The following is a 25,056-nucleotide window of genomic DNA, read 5'->3' on the forward strand; positions in this document are numbered from 1 at the left end:
GATTTGCAAGAGAGGATAGGTGGTTGAAATTATACAATCAAAACGAGTGGGAACCAACAGGGCAGTGAAAGCTTTATGTAGCTCTCTAATGCAATTAGTTAGGAGACTAACGTCTTTAAAAGTGATATTTTGAAATAGAAAGAGCACTGCATGGACCATTATCTAATTGTTATTTTGCATCTGTCACTTCCACTTTTTGAAATCGTACGTGGCAGAAATTTCCAACAAACAGAAAAAGCGAATTTACGTGGCACAATAATTGCAAGACACACTAAGTTGAATAAACTAGTGGCTTAGCTTGGTTGCTTGAATTAAATCAAATATAGATTTAGAAAACCATAGTGTTTTTATTTCAAAAAAATACGAATAAACTCATAAGATTCTTTTCCCTGTCACCCTTTTAATTTAATTTGACGAATTGGTAACGCACTAGCTAACCCTAACGATGTTTTATCTATCACGTAAACATCATGCATGGTCCCTCAATGTGGGTTCCTCTTGCGCACTTTAGAAATGTAAAACCCTAATGTGGGTTCCTCTTGCGCTTTTACACCCACATATATGTATAACTGCATGGCCTACCAATGCCAAGTTCAAGGCTATATATAGCATCCTTCTCTTGCACTTTTCATCATAAGCATTTTTAACAGAATCCTCTCTTTCCTATAGAAAAAGCATTTGGATCATTTTCATTTTCCATATGGACAAGCTCTTTTTGAACTGTTTCATTGGATACTGCCTTCTTTATTCTCTCTTGGCTGTGCATGGCAAAGAATTGTCATGCAATGAAACCCCCTACCCCCTTGTGTGCAAGCATTACATTGGCACCACCACCAACACATTATCAGCCCTAGATGCTTCATCTTCTTCCTTCCATGATGTGGCCCTTAAGGTCACCATGGAGCAAGCCATTGAGGCTCATAAACTTGTCTCTAAAATGGACTTGGATAATTTCAAGGACAAGAGAGCCAAGTCGGCATGGGAAGATTGTTTGGAGCTCTATGAGGACACACTTTATCAACTCAAACGCTCAATGAACTCAAACAACCTAAATGACAGATTGACCTGGCAAAGTGCATCCATTGCCAACCATCAAACATGCCAAAATGGTTTCACTGAATTCAACCTTCCCTCTCACCTAAACTACTTCCCTTCCATGCTAAGCAACTTCTCCAAATTGCTTAGCAATTCCTTGTCCATTAGCCAGGCTATGACTTTGACGACATCATCAACCTCAGCATCGACCAAACAAAGTGGTGGGCGAAGGTTGCTTTCAGATGGCTTCCCCTATTGGATGTCACATTCAGATAGGAGGCTTCTTCAGGAATCAGCACCAAAAGCTGATGTTGTGGTGGCACAAGATGGGAGTGGGAACTATAAGACCATCTCAGAAGGTGTGGCTGCAGCTGCTAAACTCAGTGGGAAAGGACGTGTTGTTGTGCACGTCAAAGCTGGTGTTTACAAAGAGAGTGTTGATATCAAGAGGACAATGAAGAACATACTGATGATTGGAGATGGAATGGGTGCTACCGTTGTTACTGGTAATGATAACGCACAAGATGGCTCCACTACTTTTCGTTCTGCCACTTTTGGTAAGTTCATCGTTAACTCCTGCATGTGTATATTCATGTAAACCATGCATGTATATATATATAAACAAAACCTAAATCAAAATTTTCTATCCTTATTATTAATCAAGTTCTAAAATTAAACGATGATATGTGAGTACCTTATTTTAATATTATAATGATCTACTCATCATCGTTTAATTTTTGACATTTTGATCATAACATATAAAAAATAAAAAAAATTTGGTTTCACTCTACTGAAAATTAAACTCTATCACCTGGCCCCATCGAGACAGGGACATGCAGTAGTACTTATTTCTGTACAACTTAGTGTTACGGACGATCATAATCAGAACTTCTTGTCATTTTCCAACGAATGAAATAATCAAAACTTTTCATATTCTTCAAACAGTAAAAAGTAACTAATAACGCTGGAATCAACAACAATAACAAAAATCAATCATATATTATTAATTTTCATTTCAAAAGTCACACAAAACCAAAAGTGATGCATCGCTGAGACATTTTCAATTTACACTCAGTGAAAATATCTCTTCTATGATGAAAGACTTCATAACTTTTTTATTTTTGCATCGATTCTATAATAACTTTTCTACCGTTGAATATTATCGTTGCAGCGGTTTCCGGTGACGGGTTCATCGCTCGGGACATGACGTTCGAGAACACAGCGGGGCCGCAAAAGCACCAGGCGGTGGCGCTCCGGTCCGGCGCCGACCACTCGGTGTTCTACCGGTGCAGCTTCAAGGGGTACCAAGACACGTTGTACGTGTACGCGAACCGTCAGTTCTACCGTGATTGCGACATATACGGAACCATAGACTTCATATTCGGGGACGCCGTGACGGTGCTTCAGAACTGCAACATCTACGTGAGGAGACCGATGAGCAACCAGCAGAACACGGTGACGGCGCAGGCGAGAACAGACCCTAATGAGAACACAGGCATCATCATTCATAACTGTCGCATCACTGCAGCTGGAGACTTGAAGGCCGTGCAGGGCTCTTTCAGAACCTATCTAGGTCGGCCATGGCAGAAGTACTCCAGAACCGTCGTCATGAAGAGTTCCCTTGATAGCTTGATTAACCCTGCAGGTCCACCCATCTTTTTCATTCTCCTTTGTCGCACATGTTCTTTTCGATTAAACTTAAATATAGTGCTCCTTTTCGATCATTCACACTTTTATTAACATAATACATATTAATAACTAATTATCAAATTCAAATTCTACTTTTAATCCAAGAGTAACACGAAAATACATATAATATTGTTCTGTTTGTTTAAACTTTTTTTTTTCTTTAAGAGATTTTTTTTAAAATAAATTAAACACTTTTTTTTAATGTGTTTGTCTATTTTTTTTTTAAAATAAGCAGTTTTTTTAAGAAACAATTCTTATTTATTTTGTAAAGAATATTTTTTTTAAGTCACTTATTTTTAAGTTTTATTCGATTATATTATTCTTTAATAAGCTACACTACTATTCACTTTAAATTTTGTGACTAAAGTCTTAAGACAAACTTTGTTAGAACTTTTTTCAATAAGAAGAGAATTTTTTTTATTAAAACACACATATTTTCCTTTTATTTTATTTCTTTTCTTCTTTTAGGCACTTCACTTATTATTAATTATATCTATTTTTTTTTTACTTTATTCCTCAACTTACTTCAATATTAATCAGGTATCCTGATATTTTCCAAAAGAAAGAGACATGAGAGGGTCTCCTTGTTAGATAATTACTAATCAGGCCCACATCTCATGTCTGTTTTCCTATGTTGTTACATAGTAAAGCTAAGGACTTAATCTTTTCGGCCGCTGTACTGTTCTGGTTCTGGGTAATGAAAAGGAAAAGCTTAAGTATGAAGTGGGACTTATTTATCAAAATGGGTTTCACTTAGATTCTACCTACAGTTAGCTGTTATAAAAGCAGCAAAGTTCCAAGGGGTGCAGTACTTATTCTTTTTACAGTACCCGTAATTACTTTTAACAATATTGTCTGTTTCTATTTTTAATTACAAATATTTTTTATTTTAAATATTTGGATAAAAAATGAAAAAAAAAATATTAGTATTTTGAAATATTTTTATACAAAATAAAGATAAAAAAATATTTGTGAAACTAAACAGGCTAAACCATAGATAATGATATATGAAAAGTGGGAATACAAGCAGAAAGAAATGATATATGGAGAATAGGTATACGTACGAGTAGTAGGAGTAAGAGTTTTGTGTTGTTAATTTGTACAGGTTGGTCTCCGTGGAGTGGAGACTTTGCTCTGAGCACTCTCTACTACGGTGAATATGCAAATACAGGAGCAGGTAGTGACACAGGAGGGAGGGTGAAATGGGCAGGGTTTCGTGTGATAAGCAGCTCTGAGGCTGTGAAATTCACTGTTGGAGATTTCCTCGCTGGGGACTCGTGGATTCCTGGGAGTGGCGTGCCGTTTGACGCAGGTTTATGAAAGTAGTAAAGTACACAAGCTCAAAGCATGTCTTGTGTTGCGTGGTGGCTGAAGTGGGTTTCCAAAATTGGATAACGACTCAATTGCATGTGAATATGTGATATATGTCACGTAGTTTGTGTTGGGTTTTTGTTTTGTTTTTCCTTGTACAGAGGGAACACAAATTGCTGTACTTTGTTCTGTGTTTTGTCTTGCAACTTGGAAGGAGCTAACCAGGATCCATGACAGATCAATAGGAATATTATTGGATATCCTGTACTTTTTTTTTCTTCCATTTATTCTGATGTCAAGAATATCCTGTATAGATATAATTAATAATTGTTGTAAAATGTAACCGATTTAATGTGTTGATTGCATATAAATGTATAAAAGTCTTCATTTCATTCAACTTTCTCCATCTTCTACTTCTTTCATATATTGATATTAATTCCAGATTATTTTTCTTCAGGTCAGGATTAATTATTGCGCCAAAATGTATACTTATAATTTATATTATTAATATAATATAATATTATTTTATTTCTTTATCTCTCATACTCTCACAATCACATAATTATTTTTTTTGTATATAAAAATTTATTGCATGGATAAATAACTTTCTCAATACTTGTGATATAAATAGTTTATATGTAAGCATACAAAAATGAGTTTTTTTTAGTCTTATAATAACTTTTCTCTATTCACTCATACCTTTTCAATATCGTAATTGATTAAATGGATTAAAAAGTCATCCTAAAAGTACACTTTTCAAAATAAAAAGACAATTGTGCAAAATAACATTTTTGATAACTAAAATTAATATCCTGCAAGAGGACCCACAAACTTGTAGATCGGGAATAAAATTCAACCTATAGCGAATTTGAAATTGAACTTCTAAACAATTCTAGAATGACATGAAGATAAAGCTAAAAATAAGAGTCATTTTTCCTTTGTGATTTGTGCTAATGTTAACTCGCACACACGTATATGACAACTTCAAAAGAGAAAAGTAAACTAAATGGAAATACAAATATGAGGCTCTCGTAGCAAATATAATTAATTTGAGTTTGAGGTTAGGTAGAAGAATTTGTTGAGTCTAAAGTTGTGATAACTAATAGAAGGAGTTCATGTTTCATTATCCTGTGCAGTTGGGTGTTTAGATAATTCTCATATGATTATATATGCTCATAAATGGCCCTGTCTTCTCTTTTTTAATTGCTGACTTGCTGTTAAGCTATTTAATTATCTGAAACTAAAACTAATAGTGTGTATATATAGTTCTCATTCTCACTCCTCTAAATTAACAAAGTATATATTTAGTACACGGTTTTTATTAGCATTTATGTTCTAAGAATTTTTTTTTTCCGGAAATCATGATTTTAGGAATTCAAAGTGTTATAAATATATCTGATATGCTTTAAAAAAAACTTTTGAAAATGTTAGATAAATATGATAAAAGAAAAATTCTTACCTTAAGATTTTTATACCTACGAAAATATTTAATTTGTTCATGGTTATCATTATTTTTTTTAAGAATAATATTTTTTGAGAATATTTGAAAATTTTTAACACCAATATAGGATTTTATTTTCAACTCAAAATTCATAGAAAACTTAAAAGTTTTTTTTCCTATTAAATACTTCCTAAGTGTAATATGTTGGAAAACAAAACCACTTATGAAAATATTAAGGGAGTAACTTTTCACAAACGTCATTGATTATCAATTCCTTACTTTATGGACTTAAATTTGTTCTTCATTTTCTTTTTGATGGAAAGGCATAGCTATATACGAGATAATGATTATATTCATATATGCACCTCGCATGGAAGATTAAATGTAACATAAATGTAGCATATAACATATCATTTTCTAGTTGAGTTAACATGATGATTGATAAATGTTCCCTTGAGGAAACTAACTCGCATGGTTTGGTCACTTAGGTTGTGGTCCTTTTGTTGATGTTAACATCTTAATTGTGGTTAGCGATGGTGCTGACTATCAAACATCATTACATAGGACAGATTGATTAGTTTTTGTTCAGAAAATACAACTCATACTATTGCTAAGTCTAGTCATATTCTACAATTTTTTTTCCTGTTTATCCGCCAGCAACAAGTTGTAACTAGCATCTTTTTTTTTTTTTTTTTTTTTTTATTTTACTGATAATAATTAATACCATAATTATGGAAAAGGAAAAGAAAATGAAGGCGAGTGATAAGATGTTTAGGACTTCAAAGACTTATAGATAATTGGCCCACCCATCATTTCTAATAGCTGTCTTTTGGTCGCTTTATCTTTAATAAACTTCTCGGATAAAAAAAATCCAGTTAATATGATGTTGAACCAAACTCAAAACTTTAATACCTATGGGAGAAAAAACGAAAACAAATTTTAATACCTAACTTAAAATAAAAGCATACGAAAAATGTCGAATATTTTTTAATTATAAGTATACCTTTTTTTTTGTTATAAGTACACTGCCTGTTAGATGAAGTTATATCATATCACTTTACAAATTATTTATAATAAAAGTATAAATAAAACAAACAAATATCTACTAGAGGTAGTTTCAGCCAACGTGATAGCTACTCCAATTTTTTACTTTTTCTTTCTGCAATAAAGTTTTTTCTTTTTTTCTTTCTTAAGTTTTGTTTGGACAAATCTTTTCAACTTAGTAAACAATATTTATACCAGAATAAAATGTAAAATAAATTTAAATAAATTAATTTTTATAAATTAAAATTAATTTATATATATTTTTAACTTCTATAAAAATCCTCTTATCTAATCTTTTAAAAAAACTAAAGTGAAAAGCAGATTTTAACTTACAAAAATTTTAATTTACTTTATTTTATTCTATATCAGCTAGCTCTAATTAGTGTTTGTTCACGTAACATGTTATTTCTATTTATTTATTTTTATTGGGATAACATTACGTGGTTTATATACATCACTTATGAGTTCTGATCTAAAAATGGAAAATCTCACATCTGTACGTGGTGCAACATAAAAATTTTATTTACTTGCCACAAATAAATATTAAAAAAAATTATCTAACAGTAACACATATTTTACACTGACATAATACTTATTATTAAAAATTATTTTTATGTATACTATGGATATAATAAAAGTTGGTATATTGTTAAAAATTATAAATATAAATTATAATGAGACACAATACATGTTATTAAATCTTATAACACTAAAATATGTATAATTATATGTTAAATAAATTTATATTTACATATATTTTTATTTACAATAATATTTTTTGTATGTCATTATATATACTATTTTTTGTTAAAAAAATAAGAAAAATAATGATGACTCTCATGTTAATTGACTAAGTTTGTTTGAATACAAATTAGAAATATTTTTGAAAGTTTTCTTTTACTAAAAATAATGAATATTTTCGGTAAAAAAAATTTTAAAAAACATTTTAAAGCTTATATCAAAGCAAGATCATAATTCGAAAAAAAAATCAATTTTTTTTTACATTTTTCTCTCCATAAATAATTTCTAAAATGACAATAAAATATGTCAAAAAAATTCACACACGCTTTCTGAAACTATACAAACAATTATAAGCCGAAAGGGCAACATCATAAATAATTCTCAGCAGTGAATAGTGATATGTTCCTCTATTACTCTATATGCATTGGCCAACTAGAGGTAGCGACAAAGCTATTTTTTGGTTGATAACCTACAACTTATCGAATGTTTCACTTTCACTGTTTGATATTGAGTAGTGACTTCATTTTGAAATTTGTATAGAAAAGGGTAGCATTATTGATTATAATTATCATATTACTATCCACAGTAATAGCAACTAAACAACATTTTGTTTGCAACTTAGTTATGCAAATTATATAAATTATATGTATATACAGTGCGTATAGTTGTTATTTGAAGTACAAACTAGGAATAGTATTAGAAAGTATATATACATGAAATTTGTGAGTATACAGGGATGAGACGAATGTTTATTTTTATATAATTAAACTTTATGATAAATAAGTATTTTTTAAATAAATAATACATATATATATATATATATAATTTTACATATATAATAAATAATTTAAAATATGATATAAGTTTATTTTTAATTATTTATAATTTACAAAATATTAAAATTAAATTTAGACATAGATGAAAAAGGATAAATTGAAATAATATGTGATTAAGAAGATTAAGTATTAAAAAAGATGATGGTTTAGTTTGAAATGATTGAGAGATATATAATTTTTTTTTAACTATGAAACTAATGTGTCAAATGTAAGTAAAGAAATAAAAAAGAAATAATATTTAAAAATTTTAATTAAATAAAGTATTTTTTGTTGGATTTCAAATCTCAGTTAAAGTTAAACGCTTTAAATAGTATATAAGTTAAAAATATTCACCTATTGAATATCTTAAAATTTTAAATTATATTATAGTAAATTCACTGTGATTTAGAATAGAACACTCTCCACAGTAAAACTGTCGGATCAAGACTTTTAGTATCTAAATGATGCTTTAATGATGATATATGGGTGCATCGGAGTTGGATGGTAGGGTCAAAGTGTTTCTACCAACTGAACAGAGGTTTGAAAAACTACAAATGCCATTAGTCTTACTGTCCACTTAATAATAGAATCGTTCCACTAATTGTGACAGGCACTGGCAGAGAATAGTTTGAGGAGCCTTTTACTACAAATCTATGGGAAATTGATGGTGAAAAAGAAAAAAAAAATCTATAGGGAGAATTACACACATGTACAGCTGGTGGATAAAATGAATATTCTGTTGTTTCTGATGCAAACATATTAAACATATTTTGATATCGAATACGATATGGAATAAAAAAGGTATCTAATTTCAAAACATGTTCCGTGAAAAAATGAACCTTGTCACGATTATTATAAATATAATTATATGTATATATGTATTATTTGTTACATATACATGCATGTATTGTGATGTGTTTTACACAAGATGTACATGTGAAGACGAAGCTGCTAGATATTGTGATCTATCTTTAGTCGGCAGGAGTTAAATTAAACGTTAGTGATTTAAAATTGTGGTCATGTCAATATTATTGGATTATACCTACATCTTATCTTGGTAAAGTTGGACAAATAATTTAAATCATATTAACAATATATATTTTTTAATATAGAAAGTTATTAGTTGTTGTTACATACGTCAAATGTAATTATAATTCCTGATTAAACGTGGAAAATCACATTCACAAGTGACAAACGTGCAATCAAATGTGTATATTTATTTCAATATTACATAAAGTCACATATAAAAAAGTGTCTTTATAGATAAAATATACATAAGTATAAATTTATTTTTATATATAATTATATATAATTTTAATATTAATTTTAAATAAAATTTAATAACATATAATATGTGTCACTATAATTTATATTTATTTTTTTTATAATATATCAACATATATTATATTTATAATATAAATAAAAATAATTTTTAATAATAAATATTGTATCATTATACTATAACAAAATAAGTTTTTAGTGGTATTTAATATAACTTTTAGTGGTAATAAAAATTGTTACAAAATCTTTTACCGGCATTTCCACATTAGTCGACAATTATTCTGAATGCTGGTAAAAATCTTATAATAGTCGAAAAAAGTGTATAACTTTTTGTGATATTTTTTATTTTTTAGTCGATGTAAGACTTTGTAAGATGAATACAAATACTCTTTAATTACCTTATTTATAGTCGATGTGGAACTTGTAAGATATAAATACTCTTTAATTACCTTATTTCTAGTTGATGTGAGACTTGTAAGATGAATGTTGTCTTTTACTTATATATTCTTTAATTTCTTTATTTTTTTAATTGTCTTATCTCCTATTAAGGTTGATAATGGTGAGTAATCTAATACAACTTAGAATAGTAAGTTATAAGTTTAATTCAACCATACAAAACAAACTTGTAAGGTGAGAGTTATCATCAATTTATATACTCTTTAGTTATTTTATTTCTAGTCGATGTGGGACTTAAGTTTTTCTCAATAAATAATTGTCACTATTAGTAAAGTTTGGTGTGATGTAAATACACTCTTAATGGTCATTATATATTAGTCATTAATACTTGTATTAAATAATAAAATAAAGATAATTAATTTATTTCCGTTATATAATTGTCGGTAATAATAAATTTTGTTGTAGTGTTATAAAACGTGTGACATTGCATATCAATTTTTTTTTAGTATTTGGAAATAGTTTGATTCTTTAAAATTCTATTTATTTTAATATTTTCAAGAAACTAAGAACAAATTATTTCTTTTGAAATAAATCAATGTATTAATTTTTAGATCAGGATTGCGGTTAACATCTCAAATAAAGCACCCAACCAATATGTATTAATTGTTGTTTTTGCTGCTTTATGTTTGAGATGCTTTTATGACATTATTCTTCTTTTAGACGATTTAGATAGGTTAAGTTGGCTTTCGAACAATATGAAATTTCTATATAGGTTCATAATTTTTATTTTAATTAGCCTATATTATGAAGTAGATCCTGTGGTTTTATTTTTTTGCCAACTTGAAACTACCAAAACATTTTTATTTATGTTCATTTAAAAAATCCTAAGAAATCAATTAAAATAATTTACAAGATCAAAGACCTAACTAAAAAACCAATGATGTAATTTTGCTTTGTGTTCTAATTATTGATTATAGACTTTTGAGGCTATAATTAATTTTATGCTTGAAGTTTGTTTTATGTTGCTATTGCTTGAATTTTGTTTTGAAATTTTATGCTTGGAGTTTGTTGTCTCTTGTTATACTTGAATATTGTTATGATTTTTATTTTTCAAAAAAATATTTGAATCACATGAACTAGGAAGGGAAGGAAAAGTGTTGGAGAGAATAATCAACGCTCCCCTTTTTAATTTAGTTGATTTCTAATTAAAGAAAAACTCATATTGTAACATTTTCTTTTGAAGAGAGTGGGTGCGACCTGAGGAAAAACTAGCAAGTTTTCTCCATTCTCAATTCATTAAGCATATTTTTTGGGGAAAAAGTATTGCTTTTGAAAGTAAAAGTCGTATGGATAAGCGTTGTTGTCATGATTGAAGAAAAAAAAGAAAAACGAAATAAAGTAATCAATCTTTTTGGCAATTTTTATTTTGTTGTGAATCAACAAACACAAATTCCTGTATATGCTCGCTAAAATAATTGGTAGAAAATCTATTCCAGTCACTCTAGATAGATTGTATGACAATAGAGAAAATTCTTTTTAAATGAGCATATGTGATCTAGCATGAAAACACATATTGACAACTATTGCGAGAAGAATCTCCATACACCACATGTCTTTTATTTCTCATGAATTGTTTCATCCATGAAGTATATGATCTACCTTTTTGACCAAATATTTGAGACAATGTAAACACTGCAATTTTTTTCATGCACTTGTTCTTTACCTCAATTATATGACCATGTCAATCCAAAAATATTTCACAGTTTACCGTCGATTGAAATTAATTTAAAGAGCCTTTCAAATATCTTACCCATTTAAATAATTAGTTTTTCATTTCGCAGGTTAAAATTTGACTATTAGCAAATTTTCCGACTCAAATCATTGCTAATAGAATCAAATTCAAACAAAAATTTGAAAGATCTTAAAATATTGCAGATAATATTTATTTAAGATCTTTCAAATCAATCCGGTTTGATTTTTATTTTAGAAGCAACAATTTGTGTAACACTGTGAGATGTAAAATGTTGTAGTTGTTTTGAGTTGTAAAATGTTGTAGTTGTTTTAATTTATTTCGTGTTGTTGTATAGATGGTTGTTCTGTATTGAGAAATTATGAAATTTAAGAATTTCTTATGAATTTAGATAGTTTTACTGGTTTTTTTTTTGTTCGTTCTTAGAGTATTCACCGTCGATAGCAGTGACTAATCTCCTCGCTACGTTGGAGGCACCTTAAAGAGTGGGATAGCTGACCCCAAGATTTAACACGGCTGCATACACAAGGTAGGATTCGAACCCCTGACCTTGCTTAAGCGTTGATCAATCCCTACTGCTGAACCACATACTAGGGGTTAGTTTTACTGGTTTCTTTGAGTAGAAGTCCAATTTGACCCTAAAGATAGAAGTATATAAAATTTCCATTTGGAATTGAGCTTTATAAAATCAAGTTTTCAAAAACTTAAAGAGGAATTCTAAAGAGAAGGGATCTAGTTTGTGAGCTTCCTTTCCCTCTCTCTTCTCCAATTCTTCCTTTAATCTCATATGTGTTGTATTGTTGATTCAGCACTAGGGGGTTACCACATATATACACATGTCTCCATATTAGTGAGATATTATCCGCTTTGGGCCCAAACCCTCATGATTTTACTTTTGGACATCACCTAAAAGGCCTCTCAACTAATAGAGACAATTATGTGTATATAAATTCATGTTCATCCTCTTGTTTAAATGATGTGGGACTTTACTTGCATCCTAACAATAAGAACCTAGAATCAAGCTAGTGTAGCCGTGTGGAGCTTCTCAGAGTCGTGTGGGATCTTTTCCTCCTCTTTGTCATTTTTTAGATTGATCTTGAGGTAAGGAAAATTGGGTTTTGGTTTTGATTGAGTAGCTGAGTTGTGTATTGATTTGCAAGTTGTATGTTGTATGAATTCCTTTGAGATTCATGGTTTTGTTGGGAAAATCAACATGGGTTGCAAATGAGAGTTGGGGTTTTGGGTTCATGAGAAAGAATGTGTTTATTTGTCATGAATTGTTGTTGCATATTGGTTTTGAGTTAGATTTTTGAGTTGCTTATATTGAGTAGGGACAATATCTTATGTTACATATGTGATTTTGGCTAAGTTTCAGGTGGAATGATAAAATTTGCAATTTACATAAGTGTAGGAATCATGTTGTGCCGAGTGCGCCTTTAAAGCATCGAACGTTGTTTCAACATGAGATTTTTTGTCTTGTCACATCAAGCATAGGATCAGTGATGTCAAACATGAGGAGAAAGGCTCGTATCAAGTTGGAATGGTGCTAGACATGGTTTGAATGACATCGAGCGTGAAAGTACTAGGATGTCTTTGACTTGGTGATGTCAAACCCCAAGTTACGTGGAACCCAATGTGATCGAGCCGACACTGTCTACTTAGACGATGCCAAGCATCGATATGATGACGCCAGGTGTAAGTCATGTAAGTCATGTGAGGTGCTATATCAAGGTGGCTATTAGGAGTATGACAATGTTGTTTATATTTTGGTACTATTGCAGTGTAGTACTTTGTATAAGAATTGTTTGACTAACAATTTAAGTTATATAATTCACGTTTAGATTATTGTATTTATATCAACAAACTTATAATTTTAAGTTATTAGTTGTTACTCACTGCTATTAGTTGTGCTATTAGTGTACGACCATGAAGGATCACTAAAATTTAAGTCAAAAAATTTATTAGTATTCAACTTTTTAATCTAAGGAAAGAAAAATAATCATTGAAATTGATAAGGAATTTGAAAGGCTCATTAAAACTTTTTTTTTGTTAAGATTCAATCAATTAGAATGAAAGTAATCAAACAATGAAATATTTTTATATTAACATAGTTGCTTAAAAAAGGTAAAGAGTATCCATTATTGAAATTGATAAGGAATTTGAAAGGCTCGTTAAATCATTTTCGGCTGAGATTCAATCGATTAGAACAAGAGTAAGCAAACAATGAAATATTTTTTTATTAGCACGGTCACTTAAATAGGATAAAGAGTAACTATAGGAAGAAAACTTGAGTTGGGTGAATGGTTTAAGTGATATCGAATGACACAAAACTAGCATTGGCGACAAAGCCAACGCATGTTTGTGTTAATTTTGCATTTGTGACGTCAATGCTAAAAGGTAGTGTACATGTTGGCCTTATTTTTTGTTAAGCTTTCAAATTAATTTTCGGCTTTGGGTTATAACGAAAATTGAAATCCATAAATATTTTGTAGCAACAATATGGTTATTACCTATAATGTGGCATTATGGCCGGCAATGTAAAGTGACCCTCCATAACCTCTGAATCTAGATAGCCGACATGAGGGAAAAAACCATCGCCACCATTTCTCGAGCCCCCACCATGGAGTCGGGAAACCGGTGGTTTCGTGGAAGCAGGATAGCCAGTTATCCATAGACACGGTTGATTGGAAGAAAACAAAGTAACCGAGAATGAAACAAACAAGTAAACACGGTCAAATAATCTTACATTAATTGATGTGGGGCTATTTTTTTTTGGAGGGATGGGAACAAGATATGGAGACAGATGATTTTCATTCATCCTTTCAGATGTACAATGCTATCTCACACAAGATATGGCTTGCCACCACTTTGTGTCTTCCATGCAACAACTGTTTCACTTCATCTAGGGCCTTCAGATGGTTGTGAATTAGATGGTGAGTGTGTCCCTTGCATCCAAGTTGATCTCTCTACAGGATGAGATGTTGCAGGTGATGAAGTAGATGGTTGAAATAGTAGAATTAATAATGTGTGTGCTGAACGTGTACCATATTATTTGGTTGGACAAATCTTCGAACTTTTTGCTTTATTCCGATCTTTGTTTATCATATGCAATTAACAGTAGGGTATTGGTACACCAGGATGTTTTATATAGAAATATATTAAACCATAATGAATAAAGTAATTAAATAATAGGATAAACATAAGTTTCATAATGTTCTAACTCTAGAAGGTACAGGTCCTTAGGACCTTATGCACTGATCAGTTGCCATATCCCAAGTAGTGTTGCATTAATTCTTGACTTATATATGTATCTTTCTTTGTTATTGTTTAGTAGTACAATTTTCCTGAATCACAAACATGGCTGATTGGTTGTTAAGTTATTACTTTTTAAGTCTAGTTTACTTCCTTGTTGCAGTTTAACTGTTTAAGTTTTAATATGCATTTTGATTCAAATACAATTTTAACCTTTGATATGAAACCTTACATAATAACAAACCAGTATCAAAGTTTATTGTGACCTTCATCTAAATTCAACACATAAACGCAACTCTCATGTTACGAGAGTCTTTAAAGATATAACTCTCGGGTTATGTGTCTTAAACATATAACTCTTACTGTTCCTAGAAATTACACCTTTTCAATAAAACGGTCAATGCAAGGATAATTAAAATAATGTTGCAGCCATCAAAATGAACTTTGGTGAAATGGATCACTGTAATTTAGTAACGCCACAACTTAGTTTGTGAAATGGCTATGGTTCACATTAAGACTGTGAGAATAGTTTAGTTTAGCATGATATCAAACTTGTGATGAGTCAGGTCTGGTTGCCTACCCAAGGTCAATCATTCATGAATTATAAATGGGGAAAAGATATAAAAATAAAAAACTTCATGAGTTTACGTTTATTTAATGTAAGAAAACAATGTTGGGACTTGGGAAGCACAACAGCATAACTAATGAATGTTGTTTGTCTTATGTGGTCACCTGATATAACTAGTCTTTTGTATTATACTAGGACTTATGTTAAGAGGCTTGTACTGAACTTGCCATCAAATTATTATAATACGATCGGAAAGGAGAAAATCTAGCTAATTATAATCTTATCTTCTCACACACGGATTACAAACAGCATCTTCAAGTTGAAATCCTCGTAGAGCCACAGGAAATATGGTAAAAAAAATTCGTAGTTTAGTTGTTTCACGGTAACTTTCAAAATGCAAAATGCGAGTTCAACTTGACAAGGATTGAAAGCAATGAACACAATATTAAGAAATCGAGATTACTTGATCATTTGTTATATATATATTATCGAAAATTAAGAGAGAAAGAGAGAAGGGTCTCAATCTGAGTCACAGTCTCAAATATGTTTTCTACTATTCATAGTTATGATACAATGAAATCAATACTCTATCGTTTCTTTGTTGGATGGAGGCAAAAGTAACTGCACTGGACCAATTTCAGGAAAATCAATCATCAGAGGCCATTGCACTGGAGCAATTTAATGAAAATCAATCAATCAATTTCACTTAAATTAAAACAAACAAGTTTGACCCCTTTTGAGGAACCAATCAACAGAGGCTAAGAAAAGGTCATTTCCATAAATCAATGCCTGCAGAAATTTGAAATTTTCAGCAAAGAAAAGTTTGAAAAAATGGAGAAATTAGAGGTAGAGTGCAATAAGATAGGACACTGACTTGCAGATAGGATTCATGTAACAATTCAAACTAAACCACTAAGGATCTGTCGCTTAGCTGGCTTGACTCAAGTGAGATGCCAATTACGGTTTAGGAATTTAGGGATTTTATTCGTTTAATGAGTGAAAAAAAAAACAGTCATTAGCCACTCAAAATTATTTGCTGAATTACAAATTTATCCTTATGTATTAAATTGATTTACTTTTTTATTTTTGGTTAATTATTCCACACCTGATTTAATTTAGTCGATTTCGTAAATTTTAATAAATAAAAAAAACCAAAATGTAATACTTAAAAATATATTTAAAGCTAAAAAATGAAATGAAATTTTCATATATAACTTTAATAAAAAAATTATAATATTTATGAATTTTGGTATCTAGAAATGAAAATTTTCTCTTAAAAATCTCTCTCTGGCTTGTACTCGAAAGGTTAATTGTTCGGTATTGAAGATTTTGATCATTCCCATTGTGCCACTACAAGCACAGCTCTACCAGGTTGCTCTCCCGTACTACGATCTGCGGGTCTAGTCCTTTTACTTCTTTTTTTTTTGTTGGGTTAGCCATTTTCCGTTTTAGTCAAATCAAACAGGAGTAACTTGACAAACGAAATTTGTCAGCCCAGACTCCAATTTGGGCCCTCAGGCCCAATAGGTTAAGATTTATTTGGGTTATAAAACAATGTCCTATCCTACATATTTTCACAGTCCTTAGAGTAAGGCATCTTTGATTTCCTTCTCTTTTCTATTTTAAAATCTATCTTTTAAAAGCAAATTCATACTACTGAACAATTAAGATCTCATCCAAAATCCATTAAATTTTGAAAATTATTTTCATAACACGTGTTTTAAAAACCTAAAAAGCAAACAACTGTGAGACCCTCTCTCATTTTCTTCTCGAGTTTTTAACATTCTGTTTTATGCTTTCCTTTACCAGCTATTTGAAAAACTTTATTTAGTTGCATTTTGAAAACCGAAATCAAACATATACTTGGCTCCACCATTCTTTTTTTGGCAACAGCTCTTTCACATTAAAACACTGTACGTGACTTTAAAATTCTCAACTCCTTCCTCGTCCTCCCTCATCAAATGACTGATTTTGGGTAATGTATTCTGTTTTCTTTAGAAGTTGCTTCTGCAATGGTAGCACGTTATGCTAGATAATGAGGGTTGGTTCTGGTTCACATAAGCAAGGAATTTATCCAGGATGACCCATAACCCGAAAATAAAAGATATTTGCAACGACACAGCTAGCATGTTCAGCTCGTCAACTTTCACGGCAAGACCAAAAGAAGGAAGGAAAGAGCGCCCCCAATAAATACAAGAGGAATCATTACATTAAGACTTATGATCTGCATTCGGCAGTTGCAAATTATTCAGCACATCAAAATTTAGAAATAAAGCAATTTAAACTCCACTCAAGTGCCCATAGCAAACAAAGGCTGCAAACAACAGTACAGGTCGCCCATCCCTAAGATACTGGATAGAAACTGGACAAACAAGAAATGACTCGATGAAGCTTCAGATTTTATCGCCTTCCACTTGTATGCGTTCATGTAATGACTGTTGGAGCGGATCGACCAGTGAATTCCTCCATCTTTGAAAGTTTCAATGCAACTTCCACCTGTAATTGGAATATTCCAGTTGGTCAAAAGATTACAAGCTTGGCAGAACTTTTATATTTAAATATTATTAGCATCTTACAAGAGGAGCAAGTGCTTCATTTGAAAGTCTCCCAATCTTTGATGGATCTTTCTCATATTGCTCAATGTACAGTCTAATAGTTGCACCTTCTGATCCAGTTCCAGAGAGGCGGAAAATCTAAGGTAACATATTTAACATGAAAACAAAACAATTAATAAAGTCCGTAAAACAATGAAAAATGGAATACATCCATCAAAACAACATCCCACATTAATTTTGAATTTCTATCAATGGGAAAAGAAGAAAGATAATTAATAATTATACGCAAGAAAATGCACTTTGAATTCCAAAAGTCCACCTGAAATCCCTTTACAATTAAGTCAGTAAACTCACCAATCGTGATCCGTCCTCAAACAAATATCGGATTCCCTGGTGTGATGAAACGGAACCATCGACGGGATCTTTGTATTCAAATTCATCAGCGTTTACAACATTAGAAACATCTGACCTTACCCCCTTCACAATCCTAAAAGGACAGCGAATAAAATTCGTTAGATTTATGATAATCCACAAATTCAACTCATGGAGTAATTTTAAAAGTAAATATAACAGATTCATCATTCCAAGTTCATCGACTAATTAATTTTAGACTCAATCCTCAGTAATCAGTAATTTCCATTCATACTAGCCATCCATAAGCTAAGGAACAGATGTATATGATCAGCCACTTGAGGTGACGCTGGAGGATGACACACAGGAAGTTGGGCTTAATGTTCTCTTTTCAAGGTGGTCCAATCGAACCAACCATAAATTATGAATAATTTAAAATAAGAATATGGATATCCTCTCTAAAAACCAAAAAATCAATCGAATTATACTTCATTACATTTCAAACATTCAAAGGGACAACAAAAAAAGGTTATATTTACATTTCAAAATTTTATCTTATTTATAATTATAATAATTTTGACATGTAAATTTAAAATAATTATTAACCAAAAAATTAAAATTAAAATTATTATTTATATTATATTATGCTACATATATATATTTTTAGAGATATTATACTACATATATATATAATAAATAACATATATAGTATTAAATATTAATTCATAAAATATATATTATAAATTTTACATTCAGCATTTAATTTATATATAATTATAGTAATTTTGACATGTAAATTTAAAGTATATTATTAACTAAAATATTAAAATAAAATTATTACTTAAATATTTTTTTAGAAAAACATTTGAATAATAATTATAATTTTAAAAATATTATATAATTGTAATATTTTATATATTTAAAAATATCTACTTATACAAATTTTAAATATAATTTACATATTTGTCAAATATAGTATTCATTTATATATAATTTATTATAAATTTAATTATATACCATAAACATATATATGCATTGCACATATTAAAATACTAGTTATAACAATTAAAATTTTTAAATAATTAAAGTAAAACTTATTGTTTTAAAAAATTATATGTAATTTTAAGGATACAAAAATTTGGTTATTTGAATATAATTTATATAATATCTAATTGGTATATATTAAACACAAAATACATATTGTTATAAAGTTATCTAGTTTATTATCATCATGATATGAATCAGACATGTGATAAGATTAATGTTTATCTTACTTTTATCCTATTTTGGCAACCAAATGGACCTTTACATCATCATAAGAAATTCATACTATAAGCAATCTCAATATTAAAATAATGTTGGTGTACTAAATTAGCATACTCATTGACTTCTGAAAGTGAGGACTGCAGCTTGACCAGATATCCCATCAATTCCTTTGCTGCACCTGCATCCACATTCTTTTTATATAAAAAAATAAAAAAAAAAAAAAAAAAAAAAAAGGTCATTAACTGATTATCAAGACAGATTATGCCAAAGTAAGACAAAATATGATTGTATCATACCTCGTAGTCATATCGTGTATAATAGTGGCGCCCATAAGTAGCCCAATGCTGGCGAACAATATCTTCAACGGTAACAAGCTTGTCTTCAAGTGTATCTTTATTTTTATACGCAAGTATAGACAGCCAGGCCAAAACTGCCCAGATTCCATCTTTTTCACGGATATGGTCAGAACCTATCCACAAACAAAAGGAATAATCACATGATAAAACTAGGTTTTAATAAAGTTTAAAGTTGTAGTTTGCTCCTCTTAATGCTAAAAGCAAACTCGTACCAGTCCCGAAACTTTCTTCACCACAGACTGAACACAATCCAGCATCCATTAAATTACCAAAGAACTTCCAACCGGTGGGGACCTGGCATTAAAAATAAATTAAATCACATATCTATGTCACCAGTGAGCATTTTCATACTTGAAGACACTGGAAGAGAGTACCTCAAAAAACTTCAAATTCAGATGTTTGGCCACAACATCCAGGGCAGCCGAGGTTGGCATGCTCCTATAAAATATTTATAATTTAAAATTAATATATCGGTGGTGATAAGAAAATTAAGTAACCCAAACGATCAAGTTGTTAGCATATAAGCTCAAGAACCAATGGAAGATCAACTTTGGTCATTGGGAGAAATATATAACCAACAAGTATAAATATTTAAACCTTTGTATTTAATTCAAGACAAATGTTAGCAACACTCTCTTTGTAACGCACCACCTATTATTGATTAATTTTTTTTTTAAAACAACAAAATTGTGGGAGACATTTCATTGTCCAACTAGAAACAAATTTAATCACACCTGTTGCAGCAACTAGCTAGATGATTACAAGATAGTTGATAACTACCAAGCATATGCAAGTATAACCCTGCAATTACTGCATGACACACAAATGCACATTGCCACACATGCTTATTTGCATGCAAAAACACACTGATGATGAAATTGAGACAGAGAGAAGTTTAAGACTTGAAAAGTATGATGAAAACCTGGCAACACCCTTTAAACCAGCAGAGAAGTATGGTATAGATTCAACAGCATTTGCAGCAATAATGGCCACGGAATCTGAAGGAGTGACAAAAAACCTAACAAACAAGGGATACATAAATATTACACACAAAAGGTTCAAAAATATTTAAACATCACAAAATACAAATGAAGGGCAACACTACCTTTTACCAAGTATCATGTTGCGATCTGCATCACCATCAGCAGCCGCACCAAACTCTGGGGGCTCTTCTTGTGGTTCTGTTTTGCCCAATCCCAACCGAGCAACCAACTCTTTTGCATATGTCAAATTGGGGTCTGGGTGCCCTCCTCCAAAGTCTTCCTATATCCAACAAAGTCATCCACAAATCGAAGGTAAATCAACACTATATCATTTAGAATACTTAAATAAAGCTATCCTTGGCATTAATCAACAATAGAGTAAGACCTTTGGTGTACAGTTCAGTAAAGAGCTTTCTTGTGCCCCAAGTTCATCCACAAAAATACGCTTGGCATAAGCTCCAGCAACCCCATGTAGTGCATCATAACTTCAATTAAGTTAAAGAAACTTACCATTAGGTTTTGAGATGAAGAAAATATAACAAATAAATCTCAGTTTAACCACCACAAAATATACCAGAATGTGAATTTAGGAGATGACAGCAGTTTCCTGATAGATTCAAAATCAAAAATTGACCTGCAAAATTTCAATCATGGGATAAGAAAGGATTGAATCAGTGGAAGCACTTGTGAACACTAGAACATTTTGATGATCTATTAAAATCAAGATTGGTTGTAGTAAGAACTGCCTCATGCGACTCAAAAATGAATACTCCAAATGGAAAAGGCAGGAAAGTCTATTAAAACAAACTCTTGCAGTTTGACTAATTTAAACATTTTCTTCCTTCAATGTTCTCCAGTTTTGCAGGTTAATTGGCATAATGGCATGTTACAAATAAATCCATTTAACATGAAACTTCTTTGCATAAATGCAGAGTGTAAGATAAAGTTGTAAAAAAATCTCACTTCATCAATTTTATATAGTCACTTGCTGAGTCAAACACCTCAACATCAAATGGTCCTTCAGGGCCTGTAAAGTTTGTAACACCAGCTGTGGTGATATCCACCTGGGAAACAAATAGAGAATGGAGAACCAGGTTTAGGTTGATGAAACACATTGCACACTGATCTAAAAACAAGGTGGTAAAGAAAAGGGAAGCATTTGTAGCCAAGTTACGAGCAGTACATCTGGCAGATCTTCAGCAATCAAGTACTCCTTAATTGTTGTTGTGAATTCATATATCTTGTTAGTAATTCCCTCTGGTGCAGGTCCACCATTTTCCATGTTATATTTAATCCCAAAATCCTGCATAATGGAAACCAAAAGACAGTAACAATCATCCAGTGTTAATTAGTAAGCAACAAGGTCTCACCATAATACCAAAAAAGAAACCTACATTCACTCTACTTCTTTAAAATCAAGACTAACACCCATCCAGTCCAACATTTACCTTTGAAAATATTCACCTTATTAACTTAATATTATGTCTTGTTGATATCTGAGAGAAAGAAACTGATTTTAAAACCTAAAGGTAATTGATCATGGCTGAAAGCTTATTTGACTTTTTGGGGAAGGGACACACAAAAATATTTTCTTGGTCACATAAATGTAATCGTATGTTTTCCCACTATTTCTTGCTATTTGGTTTTTAACTATCCAAACAGATCCTAATAAAAAGTATCATCTGGGAACCACTTGCCATATCACTAATCATGTGATCAAGTTGGAACAGAAGAGTACAAAAGTGTTATCAAATAAATTGTGAATTCATGTTCCACATAAATTACATTGATCCAAGCAATAAAGTTCAACCTCAAATAATTCAAGTGGCCAAGCTACAGGCTAAATGTCAGTCAACTAAGTTCAGATTTCACAAATTGACCAAAACAGAGATCCGCACATTAAATCCTTATACCAGATGTCATCATACTCAGCAATCCAATTTAATTCATCCAGAAATGACTAAAGTAAAAATATGGCAGTACTTGCCTCATTAGGGCCACCAGGATTGTGACTTGCTGTCAGTATAAATGCACCTGTTGCCTTGGCTCCCTGTAAAGATAACAATTTTTTTATCCACTATTTTGATTTAATTCAGAACAAAATGATACCTATTGTAATTCCACCATAAAAATATTGATTAACTTCAAGGAAACAAACATATTCTAAGCATAATAGAGAGAAGCAAGAACAATGAGAAGCAAACTATAGAAAAAATTACTCACGTCAGCTCCAACTCTTTCACGTATAACAGCAGATACTGCAGGAGTTGACAGCAATCCATTTTGACCAATCCAAACACGTCTTACTCCATTTGCTGCTGACATTTTAGTTATAATCTGCACAAGGAATGAATGTTCTCTCATATAAGTCATAAGTGACAAGATACATATCCAATGGTATAGTAAGTTAAAAGAAACAAAACAAGTCTCTTTTCCAGAGTGATATTTATTTAGTCAATGTGGGATCTCGACAATATCCAAAAGACCACAAGTGGTGCAGTCAGATTAGTTAAAGTGCCTACCTAGTTTAGATGTACAGGACAGTACAAATCAAATTAAAACAAAGAAAATAAGCGCTCAATTTCAAAGTGACAACATCAAAGAAATTTCGTAAGACATCAGAGCAATGTAAATGAAAAGTTTCCCAAAGTATATTACCAATTTGACAGCACTCATAACATAATCAATAAACCAACTACCTTAGACACCAAGAAGTGTACATTAAAAAGCAAGAGAAGTGGACAGTGAAAAAGCACCTGAATAGCTTCCTTTGAAAAATAACGACCATCACCGGATACAACTAGCGTTGCACCTACAAGAATAAAAGAAACGGTTCTAACAATCCCACGGTATAATGGAAACTAAAAAAGAAAACAATTTCTGAAAATATATGATCCATATCTTCTTTTATTATGAGAACAAAAAAAAAGCATGTTGGTTTCTGGCGCAGTAAAACTGGCAATATTTGGCTAGCGTGAGTTTGAAGCAAAGTAAGACATGAAGAACTCCTACCTCTAACTTTCTCCTCAGTTAACGCATTGAATGTTGCCTGAACAAAGTTATGAAGGTAATGAGGTTGCACGAATACTTTCACCTGAAAAGATCCAGCCGACCAACTATTAATCGCACAGGTAATGAATGAGCAATGAAGAGGAAACAAGCACCAATGCGAAACAGATCTTGCAACAGAAAATTTAATTAAAAGTAGAATGCAATTCCAAAGGGCTAAACAATTTGATTGATCGTAGATTGCTTAAAACGAATCGAATCACGATTCATATGAAACACAGTGCACGACAAGTTGATCGAAATCAGATCGGATTGGGAAGATCTCAGCAAAAGAGAAGATCCGGTAGCAGAATTGTCAAAAAGAACAAAATAAGAAAGAATATATCCGGCAGGAAAAGCAAAGGATGAAATGGGAAGAAACGAAACCTTCTTGCGGAGACCAGAGGTTCCGGGCTTCTGGCCATCAAAGGGAGTGGTCTGTAGGCGTGAGACATTGAAGAGCACCATGGCTGGGTAGTATAGTACCTGAACAAATCAAAGGATTTCAGAGAAAGTGTGGAAGTGAGAGAAGCATGCGGTGCATGTGAATATATAGGGGCCAAGGGAACAAGGACAGAACCTATGGGGATCACATTCGTGCCACCAGCAAATTTATGGCCGTGTCTTTCCGTTTTCCATTTTCCATTTTCCATTTTCCAACACCTTGCTATTATTTTCTAAAAATAATTATATTTTTTTACACACTTACTTACGCTCTGTTTGGGGGTTAATTTAAGATAAGACAAGTTGAAAAATGGCCGTGTCTTGTATGAGATTGTATTTTGTCTTAATTTAAATTTTTTATTAAAAAAAACTAGTTCTATATTTTTATATTTGTATTTTTAAAATTTTTTATCTAAATTAATCATTTATATTTCACTCATAATTTTAATTTATTTATCTATGTCATCAAAATTAAAAAATACTACATTATATGCTATACTTATAACTTATATATCATCATAAAAATAATAGTTCAAGCTAACTTTAAGATTAATTTAAATAGGTGCAAATGACAAAGGATCATGTCGTTTATTAAAATAGTTAGAGATCGAATTTTAATTTTTTTAAATATAAAAAAAATAATCAAACTTTATAAAAATAAATTTGTGTATGGAAAAACTTTAGGAAAAACAAAATTTACTTAAATGATTTTACATCTCTAAGAAAACTC

The 25,056-nt window shown here is 31.0% G+C and overlaps 2 protein-coding genes and 1 long non-coding RNA gene across 4 annotated transcripts; 1 reads left to right on the forward strand and 2 right to left on the reverse strand.

Annotated features, from left to right (window-relative positions):
- Positions 1 to 700: 700 nt before the first annotated feature.
- On the forward strand, positions 701 to 4,432 carry LOC109803167 (pectinesterase). The gene is made up of 3 exons (XM_020364620.3): positions 701 to 1,592; positions 2,207 to 2,680; positions 3,830 to 4,432. The coding sequence occupies exons 1-3, from the start codon at positions 701 to 703 to the stop codon at positions 4,042 to 4,044; spliced, it is 1,581 nt and encodes a 526-aa protein (XP_020220209.1). The 3' UTR covers positions 4,045 to 4,432.
- Positions 2,016 to 3,928, reverse strand: LOC145954543 (uncharacterized). The gene is made up of 2 exons (XR_014431786.1): positions 3,789 to 3,928; positions 2,016 to 2,674 (listed from the first exon to the last, which is right to left on the reverse strand). It is a non-coding gene; the product is annotated as an uncharacterized LOC145954543 (long non-coding RNA).
- A 13,078-nt stretch (positions 4,433 to 17,510) lies between the features above and the next one.
- On the reverse strand, positions 17,511 to 24,481 carry LOC109803676 (phosphoglucomutase, cytoplasmic). Of its 2 annotated transcripts, XM_020365360.3 has the most exons (19): positions 24,463 to 24,481; positions 24,270 to 24,368; positions 23,847 to 23,928; positions 23,591 to 23,646; positions 23,058 to 23,171; positions 22,822 to 22,884; positions 22,018 to 22,137; positions 21,798 to 21,898; positions 21,409 to 21,468; positions 21,220 to 21,319; positions 20,957 to 21,114; positions 20,774 to 20,869; positions 20,226 to 20,289; positions 20,064 to 20,145; positions 19,792 to 19,964; positions 19,610 to 19,686; positions 18,233 to 18,365; positions 17,900 to 18,016; positions 17,511 to 17,819 (listed from the first exon to the last, which is right to left on the reverse strand). In XM_020365360.3, the coding sequence occupies exons 2-19, from the start codon at positions 24,348 to 24,350 to the stop codon at positions 17,748 to 17,750; spliced, it is 1,749 nt and encodes a 582-aa protein (XP_020220949.1). In that variant the 5' UTR covers positions 24,351 to 24,368; positions 24,463 to 24,481; the 3' UTR covers positions 17,511 to 17,747. The 2 variants fall into 2 exon arrangements, with proteins under 2 accessions (XP_020220949.1, XP_029128218.1); XM_029272385.2 differs by lacking the exon at positions 24,463 to 24,481 and having other exon boundaries at positions 24,270 to 24,456.
- Between the last annotated feature and the right edge of the window lie 575 nt (positions 24,482 to 25,056).

The sequence above is a fragment of the Cajanus cajan genome, chromosome 2 (genome assembly GCF_000230855.2).
Source record: "Cajanus cajan strain Asha chromosome 2, NIPB_CcT2T_4, whole genome shotgun sequence".
NCBI lineage: Eukaryota > Viridiplantae > Streptophyta > Magnoliopsida > Fabales > Fabaceae > Cajanus > Cajanus cajan.